The sequence below is a fragment of the Podarcis bocagei genome (genome assembly GCF_964188305.1).
Source record: "Podarcis bocagei genome assembly, chromosome: 11".
Classification (NCBI taxonomy): domain Eukaryota; kingdom Metazoa; phylum Chordata; class Lepidosauria; order Squamata; family Lacertidae; genus Podarcis; species Podarcis bocagei.
In genome coordinates this window covers 56891560-56914822 of record NC_138136.1, presented here as the reverse complement: position 1 = coordinate 56914822, position 23263 = coordinate 56891560, and the positions used below count along the sequence as shown (strand labels likewise).

At 47.1% G+C, this 23263-nt stretch overlaps 1 protein-coding gene across 6 annotated transcripts in view; it reads right to left on the bottom strand.

Annotated features, from left to right (window-relative positions):
- The window catches only part of LOXHD1 (lipoxygenase homology PLAT domains 1), a 188597-nt gene that overhangs the window by 115012 nt on the left and 50322 nt on the right, over positions 1–23263 (bottom strand). For 5 of the 6 annotated variants that reach the window (XR_014012837.1, XM_081212608.1, XM_081212607.1 and 2 more), the window contains exons 5-7: positions 13658–13756; positions 10756–10904; positions 9900–10023 (exon numbers count right to left, since the gene is read on the bottom strand). Coding sequence is in view for 5 of the 6 variants with exons in the window: in XM_081212608.1 (XP_081068734.1) it covers positions 9900–10023; positions 10756–10904; positions 13658–13756 (372 nt within the window). In the remaining variant the exon portion in view is untranslated. The remainder of the gene's footprint in view (positions 1–9899; positions 10024–10755; positions 10905–13657; positions 13757–23263) is intronic. The other variant, XM_081212609.1, reaches the window with a different exon arrangement.

Genomic DNA, 23263 nt, shown 5'->3' with positions numbered 1-23263 from the left:
CTGGAGGCCATGTGCCAAAGGTGGGTGGGGTCAGAGGCAGAGCAATGCCTGCTAACGTTACCTTTGCGCTCTACGTGGGGCTACCTTTGAAGGTGACCCGGAAACTGCAATTAATCCAGAATGTGGCAGCTCGACTGGTGACTGGGAGTGGCCACCGGGACCACATAACACCGGTTCTGAGAGATCTGCATTGGCTCCCAGTACATTTCCGAGCACAATGCAAAGTGTTGGTGCTGACCTTTAAAGCCCTAAACGGCCTCGGTCCAGTATACCTGAAGGAGCGTCTCCACCCCCATCATTCAGCCCGGACACTCAGGTCCAGCTCCCAGGGCCTTCTGGTGCTTCCCTCCCTGCGAGAAGTGAGGTTACAGGGAACCAGGCAGAGGGCCTTCTCGGTAGTGACACCCACCTGTGGAACGCCCTCCCATCAGATGTCAAAGAGAAAAATAACTACCATACTTTTAAAGACATCTGAAGGCAGCCCTGTTTAGGGAAGTTTTTAATATTTAATGCTGTATTGTTTTTAACACTCAATTGGGAGCCGCCCAGAGTGGCTGGGGAAACTCAGCCAGATGGGCGGGGTATAAATAATAAATTATTATTAGTATTAGTATTATTAGTATTATTATTATAGTAGGCAGGTTTCTATGGGACGCGGGTAGCGCTGTGGGTAAAACCTCAGCGCCTAGGACTTGCCGATCGCATGGTCGGCGGTTCGAATCCCCGCGACGGGGTGAGCTCCCGTCGTTCGGTCCCAGCTCCTGCCCACCTAGCAGTTCGAAAGCACCCTTAAGTGCAAGTAGATAAATAGGGACCGCTTTATAGCGGGAAGGTAAACGGCGTTTCCGTGTGCTGCTCCGGTGCCGGTCCACCAGAGCAGCTTTGTCACGCTGGCCACGTGACCCGGAAGTGTCTGCGTACAGCGCTGGCTCCCGGCCTCTGGAATGAGATGAGCGCACAACCCTAGAGTCTGTCAAGACTGGCCCGTACGGGCAGGGGTACCTTTACCTTTACCTTTACCTCTAGGCAGGTTTCTACCCACATTCATACACCCATCTCTATATGGGCAAGGAAGCGGTATTGTTAGAGTTGAAGAGCACATTCCACTCAGCTAGGGTTCAATCCTTACTCAGTGTCAAGGAGCCATCAGAAGAGCCGGGTCAAGCACAGGGAAGCGTACACATGGCAGGCACAGAATGCAATTCACTCTTTATTAACAGAAAACAACAGCACAGCAGAGTCCTCTGGTTCATCCAGCTGAGACACTGCTGAAACTGACCAGCATCTCCACCCTTCCCCTCTAGCCTAGGGTTACCAGACATCCCCGTTTTTCCCAGGGTCGGTCCCCGGATTTGCAAATTTGTCCCCAGACAAATTCCATCCCCGGAATGTCCCCGGATTTCATCTAATGTCCCCGGGAAATGTGGCAGCGGCAGCAGCAGCCGCAGCCTCCGCAGCCCGGAGCCAGCCTGGTAGTGCAGTTGGCTCTGGCTGGCTTCAAGAGCTGGCCGCTGCCTTGGCGCCTGCCATTTTGCCTCGCTGGAAGTCCCCATATGATACTTTGTGCACAAGACACATCATATTGGGACTCGGAATAGGGGCTGAAGACACAGTGCTGGGTGCTGGCTCCGGGCGAGAGCTGCGCGGGATTGTTGAGCTGTGCGGGGTTGGTGCGCCACTGCAACTTGGCACTCAGCTCACCGTCAGCACCGCTGCCCAAGGCAGTCGGCTCCGGCTCCGGCTCGGCCTCTGGGTGGTGCTTGGGCGGCCATGGCTGCTGCTTGGCTTTGCCACTGTGCTCCTTGACTTGCAAGCAGCAGATCAGCTTGTTGGCCAGCTCGTCGTTGGCCATCACAGATGAGAGGCGAGCAGGAGACGAGCTGATTCGGCCCAAGCACGCCTCCTCCCACTCGCTTGCCGCTGGCTCTGCCCCGGACCCACTGACTGGGCATGCCACGGCGCGGATGGGCGGCCACTGGATGAGATGCCCAGGCAGGCGGGCAGGGCAGCAGCAGGAGGAGGGGGGGTTCTGCTAATACTTACTCCCGAGTAAGCCTGTAGAGGATCGCAGTGCAAGGAGGGAGAGGGAGGGAGGGAGGGAAGGGGGAAGCATGGCTAGTGCTCCAAGAAAGGACGGGACCCAGAGGAAGGCCGCGCAACAGAGGAGACCACAGAAGAGAAGATATTACTTCTTCTTCTTTAATAACTTTTTTCCGGAAAAAAACACACGATTGATTGATTGATTGATTGATTGATTGATTGATTGATTGTGTCCCTGGATTCATTGAAATAAATCTGGTAACCTTACTCTAGCCTCTCACTCTGGATCCCTCCCAAGCAGACGAAGGCTACATCCAGGAGGTGGGCTCCTTCTCTAGGCCTGTCTGGCCCATTGCTCAGCATCATGCAGGGAGTCAAAGGGGGAAGAGAGACAACAGGACTGGGACTGCCCCGTTGTTGTGTAGCAGGGACAATCCTGGAGGACCCTCCTTCTTCTTGATTGCTCAACCCCTCTGCTTCTAGCACCTCCCAGCTATTTTCTTCCATAGACTGCTCCTCAGTGTCCCACCACCACTATCCGGGATCTAAGTGGTCTTCTACTGTGTCCTCTCTGGGGGGTCTTGGGCAGGATGCTCCAACTGCTCTTCCTCATCCAGCCAGTCCTTGAGACTCAGCCATGAACCTCAGTGGGTGACCTCGCACCAGCCACGGCCTCTCAGCCCAACCTACAACCACAGGGTTGCTGTGAGAATTAAATGAGGAGTGGAGAGAACCATGTAGGCCACCGTGGAGAGAAGAAGGCGGGATACAAAGGCAAGAAATAAATAAGTGGGTGAATAAAGGGGTCACCAAAGAAACTGTTCACCTGGGGTGCGAGGGAGACCAGTCCTCTTCAAAACCATAACTGGGCTTCAACTAGCACCCAACCCTTCCAACTGATGTGTAGGTCACCCCAACACCATACATCTAAAGCATAGCCAACACACGTTGAAAGCATGCAAGTTCCCCCTCAGAAAACTAAAATCTCCAGAACTTTTTATAAACTACAATTCCCTTTATTCTTTTTTTTGGGGGGGTGGTCCATTGTCAGTTTGCATTTCTTGGTACAAAAAGTATTGATTCGATGTGTAGAGATATTTCCTATTCTAATTAATTCAAGAGGGTTCTGGAAGCTTCTGGAAGCTTCTCTGTGTGAAAGAAACAAGCAGAAGGTTCCTGGTGTTTGGGTTATTCCTTCAGAGAAGCTGAGCACAGCTGGTTTAAACTGGTTCTCTTATCTCTTCTGTCAAGGTCATGCTGACTATAAAAGTAGGGCCAAAAGGAGCCTGGGTTTCATTTTCTATCTCTTTTTCTTCTGGTGTAGTGTTCTGTGCACAGTACGCTTAGTGTTAAGGTTTAGGTTTATTTTGAGTTATTGTAAGTTTGAGTTAAGTTACGTCTGCTGCAAATGGATTTTTGATGGACAGGGCCAATCCTGAATGTATTGGATTTGTGACACATTATGCTCATTTGCCTTCAGTAGCAGTAAAGGTCTGCTGGATGAAATACAATTGCCTCTGGTCTATTTTTTGGGAATCCTGCAATGTGTTTTAAGTTTTTACTCTGCTAACTATACATTAGACAAACCTAGACAGCATCTTAGAAAGCAGAGACATCACCTTGCCAACAAAGGTCCGTATAGTTAAAGCTATGGTTTTCCCAGTAGTGATGTATGGAAGTGAGAGCTGGACCATAAAGAAGGCTGATCACCGAAGAATTGATGCTTTTGAATTATGGTGCTGGAGGAGACTCTTGAGCGTCCCATGGACTGCAAGAAGATCAAACCTATCCATTCTTAAGGAAATCAGCCCTGAGTGCTCACTAGAAGGACAGATCGTGAAGCTGAGGCTCCAATACTTTGGCCACCTCATGAGAAGAGAAGACTCCCTGGAAAAGACCCTGATGTTGGGAAAGATTGAGGGCACAAGGAGAAGGGGACGACAGAGGACGAGATGGTTGGACAGTGTTCTTGAAGCTACCAGCATGAGTTTGAGCAAACTGCGGGAGGCAGTGGAAGACAGGAGTGCCTGGCGTGCTCTGGTCCTTGGGTCACGAAGAGTCAGACACAACTAAACGACTAAACAACAACAACAACAGCAACAACTATACATTGGAATCTACTCTGGATCAATGCTGAGTAGAATTCCATGACAGTCTTGTGCTTTAAATGTGTGAATCCTCCGAGGCTGATTTTGCAGCAGAGCTCGGGGCTAACGATAGCAGCTGCAACTACCAGCCGCAACTGGGGTTTAAGTAAAATCCAGGCACTAGGCTTGTCCTTGCAGGGGCTTCTGTTGTTTCACGGCTGCCTGCGGCGTACTGTAAATATGGTAGTTTTCCTTCTGCAAAGATTTCACCTTGTTAAATTGCATATAACAATGAAAGGCCCACGGCAGGAGGTCTTAACAGTGATAGCCTCTATTGCACACTAGCGGGAAAAGACCTGAGTAGCAGTTCAACGATGGCAAAAGCCGCATGATGACACTAAGCAGGTTGAATAAATAATACTCAGTGCAGAGCTACTCTGATGTTCGACTTTCGGAAGGGAGGGAAATGCTCCCATCCTGGGAGAGAGCCGAAGGAAGCCCACTCAGCCCGGTGTTTCCAAAGCCATGCATTTAAAAGGAGGAAGGAAATCTGTATTTAAACATCTAGGATCTCTTTTTCAAATATGCTGCCTAGCAGAAGCTGAAAGCTTAGAATGGCTGCTGTCATGGAACTGCCATCAGAGGGAAGAGGAGAGGAAAGTCACTCCAGTGATGCAGGGGAGGGAACTAGCAAGGAGAGAGAGAGGGTTCCCACGGGGGAAAGAAATCCAGGGGACACCAGGGAGAAAGGGGAAGCCGAGAGCAAGGCGGAAGGAAGGCTCAGAGACTCTTCCAGTGAAATCAGCGGAGAGAGCACAGGACCTCCGCTTGGCACGCCCACGCTGCGCAGAAGGCTTCCACGCAGGGAATCTAGGCAGAGACTTGGAGTCAAACAACTCCTATGTTGGTGCAAATTTAGGTCCTGCCCACTGACGGATTCTGCCAGTGACTAAGACAGTCGCGTTTCAAGGGCTGTCAACCGGGGAAAGTTTTAGCTACACGGCTAGCTTGGAGCAGTTTGCAGTTTGCGCACAAGCAACCCCAATTCCCATTACAGCTGCCTTCGGGGAAAATGAGGGACTGGGATGCATTCGTGGGGTGCAGCAACCAACAACATAATGTTCAGCAGAAACCCCAGTGAAATTCAGGACAGGTTCCTGTCTGCAACTCCAGATCTGCTAGCTGGCCTGATGTAAGTGCCTTTTCCCCATTGATGGAGCTTTTCATAGGCCTGCTTCTCTTTCCTGCTCTTTTAAATGTGACAGCCCTTTTCTAATGTGCCACACCCCCTCTGCAGCCATATCTGGGATTGGTCCCACGACACTTCCTCAAGATTCCCAATGTGCCCACTGGCTCAAAACGGTTGACTCAGAATCACCGCACCTCTTCTGATTCTGAATCCCTTTGGACCCACCCTTTGCCTGGCTGGATGGAAGAATAGAAGGAGAAGGAGAAGATTCATTTTTCTGCTTAGAATAGCAATGCTAGCAAGTCTACATAAAGCCATGTGGGAAAGTTCTAATACCCATTGTGGCCTTCTGCCAAGACACTTAAACCCTTATTTTCTCAAAGGGTGAGAAGGCATTTCTTTGCTGGAGCTCTCATTACTACTACTACTACTACTACTACTAATAATAATAATAATAATAATAATAATAATAATAATAAATTTTTATTTATACCCCGCCCTCCCCGCCCACAGCCGGGCTTGGGGCGGCTAACACCAGTAAAATTACAATAAAAACATAATAGGGGAAGGGGGGGAAACAATTTAAAATACAGGTTAAAATACAATTTAAAAAGCAGCCTCATTTTAATAATAGCCCATAGATCAAAACCATAAGGGGAGGGAAACATAAGGGTCAGACTGAGTCCAAACCAAAGGCCAGGTGGAACAGCTCTGTCTTGCAGGCCCTGCGGAAAGATGTCAAGTCCCACAGGGCCCTAGTCTCTTGTGACAGAGCATTCCACCAAGTCGGGGCCAGTACTGAAAACGCCATGGCCCTGGTTGAGACCAACCTAACCACCTTGTGACTTGGGACCTCCAAAGTGTTGTCATTTGTGGACCTTAAGGTCCTCCGCGGGGCATACCAGGAGAGGCGGTCCCGTAGGTACGTGGGTCCTAGGCTGTATAGGTCTTTAAAGTCAAAACCAGCACCTTAAACCCGACCTTGTACTCCACCGGGAGCCAGTGCAGTTGTTAAAGCACTGGATGAATGTGATCCTGTGGCAAGGACCCCGTAAGGAGCCTCGCCGCGGCATTCTGCAGACACACGATTGTGAGTAAAAGCAGGGTGCGGGGTCAGGATTGGCACCCACGAGTTGGAGAAGGCCCACGGCAGGAGGTCTCATTATCCCCCTCAGCCAAGAATCCAAAGCATAAAACCGATGAGTGTGGAGCACACCAGGGACAGCTTGTCCACCCGTTGCTCAAATCAATAATTAAGCCATGCCTCACACAACGGAGGCTGTGACTCCGCTAGAAGAAGCCTGGATAAAGCAGCCGCCCCCCCAGCATGCCCGCTGCTTGCCCAGATGCCTTGAGGCCTGGAATATTGTTTGATGGCCTATTCCCCCCACCTCCTGCCCTTCTCCCCAGGGGGGCAGGAAGCCCCGCATGGCCTTCGGAGCATCAGAACCTTTGGGAAAAGGATGTCCTGAAGGCATCTTTGCAAGAGCAAACTTTGCCTTCTCAGCTTTATGGCAAAATGTCAAGGAGAAGGCACTGAGTACGGATCCTGTCAGGTTCTGGTCTGGCAGGAGAAATCCTGTTCTGCATCACCTAGAGAACGGGCTACAATTCCTCCGTTTTGCAGAGTTTCCTTATGAAATTGAAACAGGACTGCCACCGGGCATCTATGGCAGCGGCTGCAGGGTTAAAGAAGAGGCCGTGTACCTCCGTAATCTTAAAACCTGCTGCAAAATGAGCATCAAAAGCATCCTTGACTTGGATGCATTTTTTATTTTCCTTCCCAGTAACTGGGAAGCCAGCAGCTCCCACAGCAAATACCAGGGCATTCACTTGGTGCCCTTGTAGTTTTTCTATTTCAGAAGCCTGTTCTGTAAAGCCACTTCCACCTTGCAAAGGAGGTGGTGTTGCGGGCGCCACGCCCCCACCACGCACGCAGTGGCTGGAGCTCAGCCTCCGTGCGATTGAGGGAATCCCCGGCCGCGTCAACCCCTGGCCAGCCAATCGGCAGGCGCGGCCGGGGATCTCCCTCTTTTGCCGCCTCCAGCTGCTCCAGTTTCCCACCCTCCCGCCCTTTAATATTTTCGTTCCTTGACCTAGCTATGGACCTCGGTTGGTCGCCACTGAGGGGCCTGGTAGGAATTTTTCCACTTGGCAAATTGGCACCAGCTACTTGGTTTTCACCTATCTCATAGCAAATCGTCACAACTTTCTTGGTCTTGGCGGTTAGGCATTGGTATTCTTATACCAATGGAAGATGGAAGAGGGGAGGAAGCGCCATCACCTGCCCCGCATATTGAAGGGTAGTCCAATAAAGGATTCCGGGGGGCGCGACCCTTTCTGCAGCCTATGGAGGTGAGGGCCCAAGGCACGCCCCCTAGTGGTGACCCCGGGGTAGTTCCCAGTTGATGTGCATCAGCAGGACTCCCCCGACTGGTGGTTAACCCTTCCCGGACTTCAAGCGGACGGGCTGAAGCCAGATATAGTCGGTTAGGACCAATGCCTAAGCCAATACCGCTCAACACCTGTAGCCAATAAAGTTGTGACCTTATTTAGCCCACTAACCTTGATAATTGTGTCTTGTGTCTTTATTTCCGCTGGGGGGGAGCGGGAACTTGCCACGCAACTTTCAAAACAGGAACAGCCAGCAGGGGTGTGTGGAGACACTGACCTGGCTCCCACACCCAGCAGCAGCATGGCTACATTCACTAGCACCCTGGCCTTGCTGCCACCCTGCCCCAACCCTCGCCACCCCAATATATGGCAGCAATGCCAGTGGTAGACCAGCTCCAGGGCTTTGCCCCTCCCCAACAGCTGTTCCTGCTCAAAACCTGCAGATCCGGCTGCCTGGACCACTGAAATCAAATTTACCTAGCAGAGCCGTTCGTGCTCCAGGCTCCATCACTGCCCTGAGACAAGTCACAAACCACCTCTTGCTTCTTTTATTTCTTATTTCTTTATTGCATTTATACATAGCTGTCAACCTTCCCTTTTTTACGGGAAATTCCCTTATTCCAGTGCCGTTTCCCGCTGCTATCCCGGATTGTTAGAGTCCCGTAGACTGTCCCCGGGACAAGTGAGGCTGCTGATCCCTTATTTTCAAATCTGAAAGTTGACAGCTATGCATTTATATCCCACCTTTTTCTCCAGGGAGCTCAAGGTGGTTAGGCTGAGAGTGAATGACTGGTCCCCAAGTTCACCTAGTGAGTATGATGGCCAAGTGGGAAATTGAACCCTGGTCTCTGCCAGGCCCTAGTCGATGCTCTAACCACTACACCACACTGGCTCTTCTCACAGTACATAGCTGAACTGTGAAATCTGCTCCCCAAGGATGCAGTTGGTGGCCATAAATTTTTCGGTCCCCCCCCCCATAATTTTTATTAAATTTTCTGTTTTACATTTTAGAATATCCACTTAAACAACCTTAAAATATCAATGACTTCCCTTCCTCTCTTTCCATGGTTCATTTTGCATAACATAAATCCCTGCATATTTTAAACAAACTAAACCATTCAGTATTCCGTGATTACATCCATCAAAACTTATTTACACAGTTGAATTTATCTTAACGCTGCTCATGTTTTCAAATATGCACAATTTCCCCCCGTATATTCAATAAACATAGTCCAATCTTCTTTAAAAGTATGTTCTTCTTGTTCTCTTATCCTATATTTAGGTCTGCAAGCCATAAATTTTGAAGGCTTTAAAGGGGGATCATATCAATTATATCAATTAACAGAGGAAAAGCATTCTCCTAAGCTCCCATGTTTCCAAAATACAGCGTTTCAGTGCAATGGCAGCTGGTCCACCAACCTCAGTCAGCCTTTAGCCAGACCTCAGGTGCCAGCTGTCTTGCTTATATCCTGTCTGCTTCTTCCTCCTTAGTCTTGCCCTTGTAGAACTCAACAGGGAAGAGAATGGAGAGGGAACTAAAATCAGATGGCTCTGCCTGTATTTAGCTCTAGTGCCACCTACTGTTGGCCTCCCTGTTTTCCACCCCACAGGTCCCAATGGGCCCCATGTTTAAAATATGCAATACGCAATGCTGCGTGGGATCTAATGTGAGAAAGCTGTAGTCAAGGACCCCAAACCTAAAGGCAAAAGTCCTCTATGCTGCCCCCCACGTAACAGAAGGGTATTGTTATGTACTGAGTTTAATAGGATCCAAAATGCTGCAGTCAGACTGGTCCTAGAACAATAGGATTAAGAATGCAGCAGTCTGATTGGTCCACAGGAGCCACCCAATCCAGCTCCAGGTGGAAGTGAATCCGCAACCTGATTGGCCTACAGGAGAATCCCGGAATTAGCCACTCACGTGGGGCCCATTGTGTAAATAATGTATATAAAGCAGACATTCTGGGGGAACTAACATTCCTCCTCACCGCTATGAGCTGAATAAAGAGCATGAAATCCACTCTCGACTCCAAGTATATTTCATGTATATTCGGAATATATACGGAAGGAAGGTGTGTTTTTTTCCTGTGCTTCTTCCCTTTTAGAAAAGCTGCATTAGTTCCCCTTTCCTGAATGATAAATATTTAAGCCAAGCCCAAAGGAGTATTTTTACCTGCAAATGCATTTACCTGTAGCCTCTGTTCCTCCCACTAGAATATCCCGCTGGATTTTCCCATCATCTTCATCCAGAGCAAACCAGCGGCCGCATGGGAAGTTGTAAATACATTTGTTGCCTATGTCCTCAATGATAACCTAGGGCGAGAACAGAGACTCATTTGAACAAGGAGAGGAAGACTGGTACAAGAAAGACACAGCATTTAATAAGGACACCTAACTACTTTTAGCTGGAATCATGGGAACAAACACACGCCCATACTTTCCCTTTATTTATTGTTTGTTGAGTTTGTACCCCACCCATTCTCTGCAAAGAGCCCCCACCTCTGAGGGGGGGGGGGGACAGATTCCCAACTGGAAAGCCATAGCAAAGCAAAAACATTCTAAAGACAACTCCAATTCGTAACATCTAGAGGTAGGTGATGGGACTGCCAATATTCTTCAGCCACCAAATGTCTGGGTAAACAGCAATGTTTTGGGACCCTCCCTGAAAGTTAATCATGATGGAGAGAGGTGCAGCTCGCTAGGGAGGGCATTCCACAAGCGGGGAACCACCACCGAAAAGGCCCTGTCAACAAACGCACTATGCTTTTGCCTAATGGGGGAACTGCAACCTTCCTTACAAAAATAGAGAGTGTGTGTTGATTTCCTTGGAGGGACTCAGAGGATTGGGTGGCAGCCCGGCTAGTGGTCAAGGTGGGTTCAGTCCCTGGCATCTGCAGGTAGTTCTGGAAAAGACCTGTTTCTGAGATCCCAGAGAACTGTTGCCAGTCCATGTAAATCTGTAAGGAGCTAGATGGACCTACTGGCTGACTTTCTATAAGGCAGCTTCCTATATCCCTAGAGAACAATCAGCTCATCTGCACAAACCTTGGACAAGAACCATCCAGCAGAGCCTCCCTTGTTGTTGTGGCCTATGGTGATCTTCCTCAACTTTCCCAGGTTGGGAGCATCAAGGGTGAACTTGTCTTCTGCACCTTTCTCAAAATTGTCCTTGTCGTTGTCCAGCCTCCGCTCTCCTGAGAAGCAAATGGCATGGAAAGGAAAAGGCAAACAGATGAGGAACTGTTCCGTGCAGGAATGCATGTGTCAGAAATTTCAGCTGGGAGATTCAGGGTCGGGGGCATGCGCCTAATCTAGGCCCTTGCATGTGGTCAGCCATCGGAGCCATTTCCAGGCACAAGTGCAACAGGAGCATGCAAATCTGTGGGAATGTTCAGGGAGGCAGGAGAGAATATATTGTTTAATTATAGCCTTTCCAAGTTGTGTTAACAAGTTCTACAATTTAGCAGAGTAACATTCCCCCTTTTAAACTTGGGCACCCGCAATAATGGCGGAAGGTGGGTGGCGCTGTGGGTTAAACCACAGAGCCTAGGACTTGCCAATCAGAAGGTCGGCGGTTCGAATCCCCGCGACAGGGTGAGCTCCCGCTGCTCAGACCCTGCTCCTGCCAACCTAGCAGTTCGAAAGCACGTCAAAGTGCAAGTAGATCAATAGGTACCGCTCCGGCGGGAAGGTAAAAGGCGTTTCTATACGCTGCTCTGGTTCGCCAGAAGCAGCTTAGTCATGCTGGCCACATGACCTGGAAACTGTACGCCAGCTCCCTCGGCCAATAAAGCGAGATGAGCGCCGCAACCCCAGATTCGGTCACAACTGGACCTAACGGTCAGGGGTCCCTTTACCTTCACCTGCAATAATATAACTGTGGAGGCTGGGCACCCCAGAGAGAAGCAGTTCAACTCCACCCTCCACAGCTGACCAGAAAGGCACCCTTATGGGGGGGCTTGGACGCAGAAGCAGTCTCTCATCATTTAAACAGTAACTCCATCAACTAAAAATTACAGTTGGTGGAAGGCAATTCTTTAACCTGTAAGGGCACATTGCAAATCAATGGAGCTGCAAATGAACTGCATAATTTGCACACTTTGAGAGAAGGGGCTATTTTGGTTCTGGTGTGTCTTACAGGGCATGAACAGGGATAGCCTAATTGTGAGTAGTAGCTTTCATTTCTTAAGCCACAAACTTATTATTCTTATTCTTATTCTTATTATCCTATACTTTTCTTCAGCATCTCAAAGAGGCGCCTGCCTTGAGGTACACCAATAAATATGCAAAATGCATGTAAATTTAATTGATAGATTCATTAATCAATAATCTGCTAAAATGTACGTGCTTAATCAAGTACAATCATTTAATCTGCTGAGAGAGACCAAGTAATTTGCCTCGATAGTTGTTTAATACAGGGCTGAAATGTGCTGTGGAGGGGGGGGAAACAATTTCTGAAAAATTCCAGAAGGACAGCTGCACTCCTCGTGATGAGCGAAACTTGGCTCTGCGTACTCAACTCACTTGTGTTGCGTGCCAATCTGGTTGCATCAATCAGCTCTGAGCACCTCACAGGCACTGCAGCGCTGGGAAGAGCAGGAACTGAGAAACAGGGAGTGGGCGGAAAAGTTTTGTGTTTGTTATCCTTTTATCCCAGCCTTACTCCAAGGACGGGTAGATAACTTTTCTTCCCACCTGGGGCCCACATTCCTTTCTGGGCCACAGGCTTGCTGGGGCCACAGGCCGGTGGTAGGCGGGGCCAGAGGCAAAAGTGGGAGGAGCAATGGATGCAAATTTACCTTTATGCAGCAGGCGAGCTCCTAGGCACACACAAGCATGCACCTTTCTTTCCAGGAAACATAGAGTTCAAGGGCATATTCCAGCCAGGCAAAAACACTCAAGTGAAGTGCAAAGCAGAGCTGGTGAAGGGCATCCCCTTCGGAGTTGGGGTGTGGCTGGGGAGGGGGTGATTTGAGGGATTCCGGGGGTCGGACAGAGAGGTTTGGAGGGCTGCATTTGGCCCACAGGATTAAAGTTCCCCTCCCCTGCCCAAGAAGCGTAGGGTGGCATGCAAAGTGCGCTCTCTCTCGCTCGCTCTCACACACACAGAATACATATTGAGACTATTAGAATTCCTGCTCCATGATTGCAGTCATGGGATTGTTGTCTTTCACATGACGGTGTATGTTTTGACTCCACAGAGTGGGAAGTGACGGAGACAGGATGTTTGTGTTACTGTGTTCCGTGAAGTGGGACTATTGTCCTTTGTTCTTTCTCTTTGCTGTCTGATGCTAGAGAGAGAGGGAGCCATGTTGCAGTGCTCCATGTGTGTTTATATGTAAATAAAGTAGATTAGCCAAAATGCTGAGTTGCAGAGGTCTGTCACGCAACTGCGCAAACTCTGCGGATCCCTAAGTGTGCCGGTGTCGGTTGGCATCAGTCGCTGTGATGTTCGGGCTGAAGAAAGCTTATGAAGCTCCCGAACGATCGACCAGGAGGGAGGAAACATGCTGGTCGGGCATGTGTCTCTGCCAGGGTCCTACTCGAGTGTAGGCTGAACTCCTGACAGAGACAACATCCCTGCAAATTATACTAGGCTAACAGATGGTGAGCTTTATGGCAGAGTGGGAATCTGAACCCAAGTCCCTCTGCTCCTAGTCCAAACACTGTGCCAGTGTTTCTCAGACTTGGGTTGCCTGCTGTTGTGGGACTACAACTCCCATCATCACTGGCCTGCTAGCTAGGGACGATGGGAGTTGTAGTCCAACAACAGCTGGAGACCCAAGTTTGAGAAACGCTGCGTGTAACCACTATGCTAGCTCCCAGGAATATCCCCAACAGCAACACCCCTGTCTCAGAATAACATCTCAGGGGTGTGGATTATTTCACTGTTCATCTGTTTGAGTTGCTGCAGACCAAAGGAAACAGATCCTCTTCGATATCCTACCTGTGTCTCCATTTTGGCCGAAAAGGTTAATAAAAACATCTGCATCTGTTCCACTGCCACTTAGATCTCCTGTAAAAACTTTGACCACATATTTGTTCACTGCAAAGAGAGAGAGCAAAAACACACAGCCTCGTTAACAGGGATAAAGATTATTAGATGCATAATGAGTTGGAACTGCAACAAAATGTTGCAGTATGGGGTGATGATCTTCAGGGATGCAGCTCCTCCAATCCATTCCCCTACCCTGATTATATATATTTTTACTCCAACAGTACCAGTTAGCATTCCCCGGCCACACTGCCCTCATTGGGTCGTGTTTTGAAGTTCCTTACTGGCATTAAAAAGAAAAGAAAAGATTTCCCCAGTCAAGCTTGCCAAAGTTTACCATTTGCCAGACAATAAATGTTGGAAATGTAAGGAAACTGAAGGAACATTCTTTCACCTTTGGTGGACTTGCCCAAGGGTTAAGGCCTTCTGGGAAATGATCTATAATGAGTTTTAAAAGGTATTTAAATATACCTTCCCCAAGAAACCAGAGGCCTTCCTTTTGGGCATTGTCGGCCAAAAGGTGTTAAAGAAGGACCGAACTTTTTTTATGTATGCGACAACAGCAGCAAGAATACTTATTGCAAAGCATTGGAAGACCCAAGATTTGCCCACTCTGGAAGAATGGCAGATGCAACTGATAGACTATATGGAATTGGCAGAAATGACTGGCAGAATACGGGACCTGGGAGAAGAGACGGAGGAAGAGGACTGGAAAAAGTTTAAGGACTATTTGCAAAAACACTGTAAATTGTATGAATGCTAAGATGATGCAGGACAGAAAATAACTGGGCACTAGTAATTTAGTTGAAAGAAGTATGAAAATAAGTGATTTATAAGAACAAGGAGGAAACTTTATTTGATATTATGTTAAATTTAAATATTCAAGTATGTGATAATAGAAATTAAAATTGGAGACATAATATTTGAAAATGACAAAGTAAGAGTTGAAAGAAGGTGAATCATTGCTGACTCAACTTTATAATCGGGAATGCAGATAAGGGAGATGTGAGGAAGTCCCAAAAGAAGGTTATGGAAATATGGTTTTTTCAGAAACTAATTATGTTGTATTTTTATTTATTGTATGTTAATCTTTTGCTTTTTTCTTTTCTGTTTGTTCTATGTTGGTGATGGTGTTTTATGTGTTTGGTGTTATACTGTTTAAAACCTTTAATAAATATTTTATAAAAAAAAGAAAAGAAAAGATTTCTTTGTTATTTTGTAAACCTCAGGATTCCCTCAAGTCAGCTGATACCTCCATCTTGTGCATCAAGAATGTGCCTTTCAGAACTTGGAGAGATGGCCCAGGTGTTGGAAAATGTTATTTATGTCTGCCACTACTGCAGCTCGTGTTTTGGTAGCCCAAAAATGGAAAAGGAGAGACTAAAGTCCCAACTAAAGAAGATTGTCAACTTAAATTGATGGAATATGTGCAGCTTGCAGACCTAACGTAGAGCGTAAGAGAAGAAGAACATCATACATTTAAAGAAGATTGGAATATGTTTATTGAATATATGGAGAAAAATTGTGTTTATTTGAAAATGTGGGCAGCATTAAGATAAATTCAACAGTGTGAATAAGTTTTGATGGATGTAATAATGGAATGCTGAATGGTTTAGTTTATATAAAATATGCATGGATTTATGTTGTGCAAAATGAACCATGGAAAGAGAGGAAGGGAAGTCATTGATATTTTAAGGTTTTTTAAGTGAATATTCCAAAATGTAAAACAGAAATTGGGGGGGGGGGAGGGATTTAAAAAACTTGGAGAGATGGCAATTAATAAAGATGATGACAATGATTAAAGAAGCCCGAGGCAACACAGAAAAACTCATTCATATGTTAGTGGCTTACTCAATGCAAAGATAGCCATCATTTGTGCATTCTCTAGACTCCAGTCCAGAGCTGGAACAGCCCAACTTTGTATGAATTTCCAGAATCCATTATAAGGTTCTAATCATCCAGTTCCTATGCAATATTTTTCTTTACAGCATTGAACTTTCTTTTCGCTTCCAGGCATATCTGCAACTGAGCGACCTTTCGTCTTTGGCCCAGCCGCTTCATCAGCTCTGAATCTACTTGTACTTGTCCTCCGCTCTTCCTCAGTAGCATGTTGGACACCTTCCGACCTGAGGGGCTCATCTTCTAGCGCCATAACTTTTATATGCCTGTTGTCTTTGTCCATGGAGTTTTCTTGGCAGGGATACTGGAGTGGATTGCCGGTTCCTGCTCCAGGTGGATCACGTTTGGTCAAAACTCTCCACTATGACCTGTCTATCTTGGGTGACCCTGCATGGCATAGCTCATAGCTTCTCTGAGTTATTCAAGCTCCTTCACCATGACAAGGCAATGATGATCAAACCTATCCATTCTGAAGGAAATCAGCCCTGAGCGCTCACTGGAAGGACAGATCCTGAAGCTGAGTCTCCAATACTTTGGCCACCTCATGAGAAGAGAAGACTCCCTGGAAAAGACCCTGATGTTGGGAAAGATGGAGGGCACAAGGAGAAGGGGACGACAGAGGATGATATGGTTGGACAGTGTTCTCGAAGCTACCAGCATGAATTTGACCAAACTGTGGGAGGCAGTGGAAGACAGGAGGGCCTGGCGTGCTCTGGTCCATGGGGTCACAAAGAGTCGGGCACGACTAAATGGCTAAACAACAATCATCCTGTAGCAATGGCTTCACAGGAACGGGAGGAGATACAGATGCTCAGCTTCACCTCTAAAAAATGGTCTTCCTCTTCAGCTGTTCTGGCAATAGATGAGATGGCTACAAGCAAGTTGTGAGAGGGAACCATGGGTGAAAGCACTCTGGAAGTTCAGTGATGCATTGCACTAGTTCTAACCACCCCTTTTGGACAATTCCCATAACACAGTGTGTCTGCTCCCTCTGCTGGTTACAAACACATTGGCCAGGAAATGAACAGGAAAATTTCATCAAAGTCTTAATAAAGAAAGACACTGAGGAACGATTTTATGCAATCACATGATAGGATGATGAGGGCTGTTCTAAAGAGTCAAACGAATTTGATTGGTTCAGGACGGTGCTATTGGGTTCCAAATGTGAAGACTGCTACAATCCCTCGATTGGTGAATAGAAATCCCGTATGTATTCTGAAAGTGTATTAAAAAAAAACCCATTGCTTCGGATGTGGTTCTTCGCAGCCTCCTCATTATTGTTCAGGCTGCCCCTTTGTGTATGTTTATTTCAATATTTCACCTGGAGCCTACATCTTTGGGGTTCCTGGGGGGGATGCTTCCAGTCTAGAGACCCCTTTAAATTTCTCCAGCAGTGCCAGGCATGAAGACTACATGTTTGTTAAGAAGGTACAGTGGAAGAGCGAGGCAAGTCATTCTTGTGCCTGGAAGGGCTGTGTGAATTTCTCTGCTTCCCTCGGAAGACCTGTTTAGAGGCATCATTGACTAAATCTGGCAGGAAGGAGAGGCTAATTAAGCTTGGACTGGTTCCTAGTTTCACATGCACCCCAACATCTTGGCAACCAGCAAGAAGCAGCAGCAGCAGCAGAAAAGAGTCGAAATGCAAACAGATGGAGAAGACTGATTCGCCAGGAATCACGTCCAAATACATGTCTAGGGATCTGCAAAGTATCTTTGTCCCTTCAGCACGTCACAGATTTGTTTTTCAGATTCTTGCAAACAGAAATGGAAGGAAAGGAGAGAGTAATTGGCGCAGGTGTGTGGAACCACTTTCAGCCCGAAGGCCAGATTCAAATCTGGAGAGCTTTGCAGGGGCTGCATTCTGGTGATGGGCGGAGCCAACAGCTAAAATGGGTGGAGCTAAAGGCCACTGAAGAGAAAGTAAAGCAGCTAAGCAAAAATAAAATAAAAAAGCTCAGCTAAGCACAACTAAGAAATTATATATTTTTACTCATTTTCTGTACATCTTCTGTACGTTTGCATTCAATTCCTCCTTAGCCTTAGGGCCAACTGCAAATAAAATAATTAAATTTGCATAAAATATGTAAAATGGAGTCTCAACCTGAGGGCCATGGGAAGTGGACAGCCAATCAAAATGATTGACAGGTGACATCAAATTATGTCACGTGATTGGTGAAAGGGTGGAGTTTCCTAGAAATGGCCTCTAAAAGCCATATAAAGGGGCCTGGTAGATTGAATTTAGGCCCACAGTCCAGTGCTGAATTACTGTCACCCTCCAAAGGTAGCTGTTGACATCGCTGTGGCCTGGTTGACGCAGGATGAATGACGGTTCCCTTTTAACCATAGTGATAAGAATGCCAGCAACTGGTATTCAGAAGCATTGCTGTGAAGGCAGAGCACAGCCATTGCAGCTAGTAGCACCCATAGCCCACTCCTCCATGAATTCATCCAACCCTCATTTTTTACTATATACATTTTATCTTATAAATAAACCAAAGATAAAGAGCATAAAGAGACACTGTTACAGCAGCTTGAAAGCAGCGTAAGGTCGGACATTATTGTTGAACTTCCTCAAAACATTGAAAACAATACCCATTTTTCCATATACCTGTTAAGCTGGTTGATATGTTATTATTTTATAATAAGTTAGCTTAATCCTTGTTACTATGCACCAAATTTTCTCATTCCATTCAGATAGAGTAGGAGTTATCATTTCCCCTCACCTTTTAGCTATTATAATATTAAAGGTAAAGGTAGAGGTACCCCTGCCCGTACGGGCCAGTCTTGACAGACTCTAGGGTTGTGCACTCATCTCACTCTAGAGGCTGGGAGCCAGCGCTGTCCGCAGACACTTCCGGGTCACGTGGCCAGCGTGACGAAGCTCCTCTGGCGAGCCAGCACCAGAGCAGCACACAGAAACGCCGTTTACCTTCCCGCTATAAAGCGGTCCCTATTTATCTACTTGCACTTAAGGGTGCTTTCGAACTGCTAGGTGGGCAGGAGCTGGGACGGGAGCTCACCCCGCCGCGGGGATTCAAACCGCCGACCATGCGATCGGCAAGTCCTAGGCGCTGAGGTTTTACCCACAGCGCCACCCGTGTCCCTTATAATTATAATCTTAGCGGCCGTTATATAGCTGAAAGCTATTTCTTGATTATTTTCCGAAACAACCTATTCTAGAAAACCAAGCAGCGATATTTTAGCTTCCAAGGGTATATGATATCCTAACATGGCAGAGATATTAACCTGAACCAATTTCCAGAATATTTCTATCTGAGAACAGTTCCAAGAGATACGTATGAAATCTGCCTTATTTAATCCACATCTTCAACATTTATTGTTGGCGTTTAGTCGTTTAGTCGTTTAGTCGTTTAGTCGTGTCCGACTCTTCGTGACCCCATGGACCAGAGTACGCCAGGCACTCCTGTCTTCCACTGCCTCCCGCAGCTTGGTCAAACTCATGCTGGTAGCTTCGAGAACACTGTCCAACCATCTCGTCCTCTGTCGTCCCCTTCTCCTTGTGCCCTCCATCTTTCCCAGCATCAGGGTCTTTTCCAGGGAGTCTTCTCTTCTCATGAGGTGGCCAAATATTGGAGCCTCAGCTTCAGGATCTGTCCTTCCAGTGAGCGCTCAGGGCTGATTTCCTTAAGAATGGAGAGGTTTGATCTTCTTGCAGCCCATGGGATTCTCAAGAGTCTCCTCCAGTACCATAATTCAAAAGCATCAATTCTTTGGCGATCGGCCTTCTTTATGGTCCAGCTCTCATTTCCATACATCACTACTGGGAAAACCATAGCTTTAACTATACGGACCTTTGTTGGCAAGGTGGCATTTACCCGGTGCTTTTAAAGCCGTCCAAGTTGCTTGCCATCACTGCCTCATGTGGCAATGAGTTCCACAGTTTAACAACGCACTGCGTGATGAAGTGCTCTCTTTGATCTGTCCTGAATCTTCCAACATTCAGCTTGATTAGTAGGGCCACGAGTTTCGAGTTTCCATGTCCACTTTCCCCATAAATCATTTTACAAACTTTGATAAGGATGGCAACTTTAAGTAACGAAGCAACGAGTCCTGGCTTTTCATGCTCGCTGCCGTTCCACATAGCCCCAAAGCCTTTCTGCACATTTGAGCTCACATTTGCCGGAGGTATTTGCTAAAGATACAGCTCTCTGAAAACAGGGCTTTAGAAATTGGAAGCCCTTTTGCCTTCAAATCAGGCCAGGCATCCAGTTTGCTGCCCCCATGACTGGCCAACTGTGCCACTGGGCATGTTCAAAGCCATGCGGTTCTCCAACTCCAGCTTGTCGGTTTGGCAGGATCCGCTCGGTGCAAATCAGCCCAGCTGCTAGATGCCTTGCGTGGATTAGACGGATGGAAATCAGCAAATGTGAACTCAACCAAAAGACAGCCGGAGCTCATAGAGACAGACCCTTCGCAAACTTCAGCCAACCCACTGTATAATCCTTGCTTATGCTGGATCATAAATTGTGCACTGTTGCCCAGCTTTCCGATGCAACCTTCTGCATAGTTGTTTATGCAGGTCCTTAAAGATCTTCACTGGCTCCCAGTACGTTTCCGAGCACAATTGTTAGTACTGACCTTTAAAGCCCTAAACGGCCTCGGTCCATAGCTGTCAACCTTCCCTTTTTTTGCGGGAAATTCCCTTATTCTAGTGCCATTTCCCGCTGCTTCCTGCTGCTATGCCAGATTGTTAGATATCCCGTAGACTGTCCCCAGGACAGGTGAGGGTGCTGATCCCTTATTTTTCAGGCTGCTGATCTCTTATTTTCAAATCTGAAAGTTGACAGCTATGCCTTGGTCCTGTATACCTGAAGGAGCGTCTCCACCCCCATCATTCTACCCGGACACTGAGGTCCAGTGCTGAGGGCCTTCTGGCGGTTCCCTCCCTGCGAGAAGCAAAGCTACAGGGAACCAGGCAGAGGGCCTTCTCGATAGTGGCACCTGCCCTGTGGAACGCCCTCCCAGCAGATGTCAAGGCAATGAACAACTATTTTACTTTTTAAAGACAACTGAAGGCGGCCCTGTTTAGGGACGTTTTTAATGTCTGATGCTGTATTGTTTTTAATATTGAGCTGGAAAGCTGCCCAGAGTGGCTGGGGAAACCCAGCCAGATGGGCGGGTTATAAATAATAAATTATTATTATTATATTTATGAGACACTAGGCGGCAGAGTGGAATTAGGCCTGGAATTAAATGTGACCTGCATAGAATCAGAATTGTAAAGTTGGTGGGAGGCTTTGGCTGTGTTAGAGCAGAAACAAGAAGGGAGGGCAAAAGGTTGAAGACGCTACCTTATGTGGTGGCCACTGGTCCCATCACCTCCTGGCAAAAAGAAGGGGAAGAAATGGAGGCAGTGAGAGATTTTACTTTCTTGGGCTCCGTGATCACTGCAGATGGTGACAGCAGCCACAAAATTAAAAGACACCTGCTTCTTGGGAGAAAAGCAATGACAAACCTAGACAGCATCTTAAAAAGCAGAGACATCACCTCGCCAACAAAGGCCCGTATAGTTAAAGCTATGGTTTTCCCAGTAGTGATGTATAGAAATGAGAGCTGGACCATAAGGAAGGCTGATTGCTGAAGAATGAGAGTCCCATGGACTGCAAGAAGATCAAACCTATCCGTTCTGAAGGAAATCAGCCCTGAGTGCTCACTGGAAGGACAGATCCCGAAGCTGAGGCTCCAATACTTTGGCCCCCTCATGAGAAGAGAAGACTTCCTGGAGAAGACCCTGATGTTGGGAAAGATGGAGGGCACAAGGAGAAGGGGACGACAGAGGATGAGATGATTGGACAGTGACAACAATAGGGGTGAGAATAATCTCTGGCATATAGAAGCTGGCAAAATCAGTGGGGCAGCCGTGACCCACTGGCATCAAATGTCACCCCTTCTCCATGACAAACAAGCGTATATCAGCAAGGAACATGGAAGGAAGTTTCTGCTCCTTGCCAGTAAGAGGGAAACCTAAAGGTTTTCTCACTTTTGCTGCACCCCACCCCCCCAAAAAACCCAACCCTCCCTCCCATTAACAATGGAATAATTGTTAATTAGTCAGATAGGTACTTGGTGTTTGACTAGATTTGTTTGGTTTTATTTAATTGGAGTATACTGAGTTGCCGAAAAAGGTCCATAGTAGTGATGTATGGAAGTGAGAGCTGGACCATAAAGAAGGCTGATCACCAAAGAATTGATGCTTCTGAATTATGGTGCTGGAGGAGACTCTTGAGAGTCCCATGGACTACAAGAAGATCAAACCTATCCATTCTGAAGGAAATCAGCCCTGAGTGCTCACTTGAAGGACAGATCCTGAAGCTGAGGCTCCAATACTTTGGCCACCTCAGGAGAAGAGAAGACTCCCTAGAAAAGACCCTGATGTTGGGAAAGATGGAGGGCACAAGGAGAAGGGGATGACAGAGGATGAGATGGTTGGACAGTGTTCTCAAAGCTACCAGCATGAGCTTGACCAAGCTGCGGGAGGCAGTGGAAGACAGGAGTGTCTGGCGTGCTCTGGTCCAGGGAGTCACGAAGAGTCGGACACAACTAAACAACAACAACAAGTTGCCAAAACTGTAAGTGTAATGTTTTAATGTATCATATATTTTGATGTTAGCTGCCCTGAGCCTGGTTCTGGCTGTGGAGGGCAATATAAATTTTAAAATTATTATTATTATTATTATTATTATTATTATTATTATTATTATTATTATTAGCTTGGTCAGGGTGTTTCTTCATCCCAATCAGCCCTTGTAATATAACAGCTGTCCACCTATCAGAGTCTGGTGTCTTTCTGATGTGGGAAAAGCTACTCCAAGTTCATCTCCGTTGAACTGACCTTTTAGCCAACAGAGATGAACTATGATTGACCTAAGTGTTGCGGGCTCCTTTTTCACAAGTCTTTGACACCAGGGGGATGTGGACTCCCTGCTCGTGTTACATATACCTATGTAACATGCTCCACATGGTAAGATTGCTGGCGTCGCTTGTGAGCCACCTGCCTGGTTTGCGGCAAGTAAAATGATGGATCGACACTGCGGTGAACTTTACACTGGATTATTGCTCATTCCCTTTCCCTGCGAATTGCTAGGAGCCGCAGTTCTGTAAAGGGCAGGTGAGCACTTCGAAAAATGATATCCACGGCATCCTCCACAGCAAAGCTAAAATTCCCGGGGTTCTTTGGGGGAAGCCGTGAGCATTTCACTGGTTTGGAAGGGATACAAGTGTTTGTAATACATATATCCTTGAAGGAAACCACAGAAAAGAACAGTTCCTGAAGAAGCGAGATTGGGCACACATTTGCTCCGAACAGAGTGCCTTCCCCTGTATCAACCATCTCAGAACCTACGACCAGCAAGGGAGGCCACTAGGTGCATGCCTGGTTGGTGGTAACTCATGGCAGGGCCTTCTTGGTGGTGGCTCCCTGCTTGTGGAATGCCTTCCCTAATGAGTTGCACCAGTCTCCCTCACTGTTAACATTTAGGAGAAAATGCAAAACAGTCCTGCTGACCTAGGCTGAAGGTCCTGTCCCTGGTAACCCAGAAATTATTAGTTTGAGTATGGTTGCTTTTAGGATTTTTTAAAATGTTTTTATATGGTTGTTTTTAGTATTTTTTAATAATTTTATTGGAATTTTATTTACAA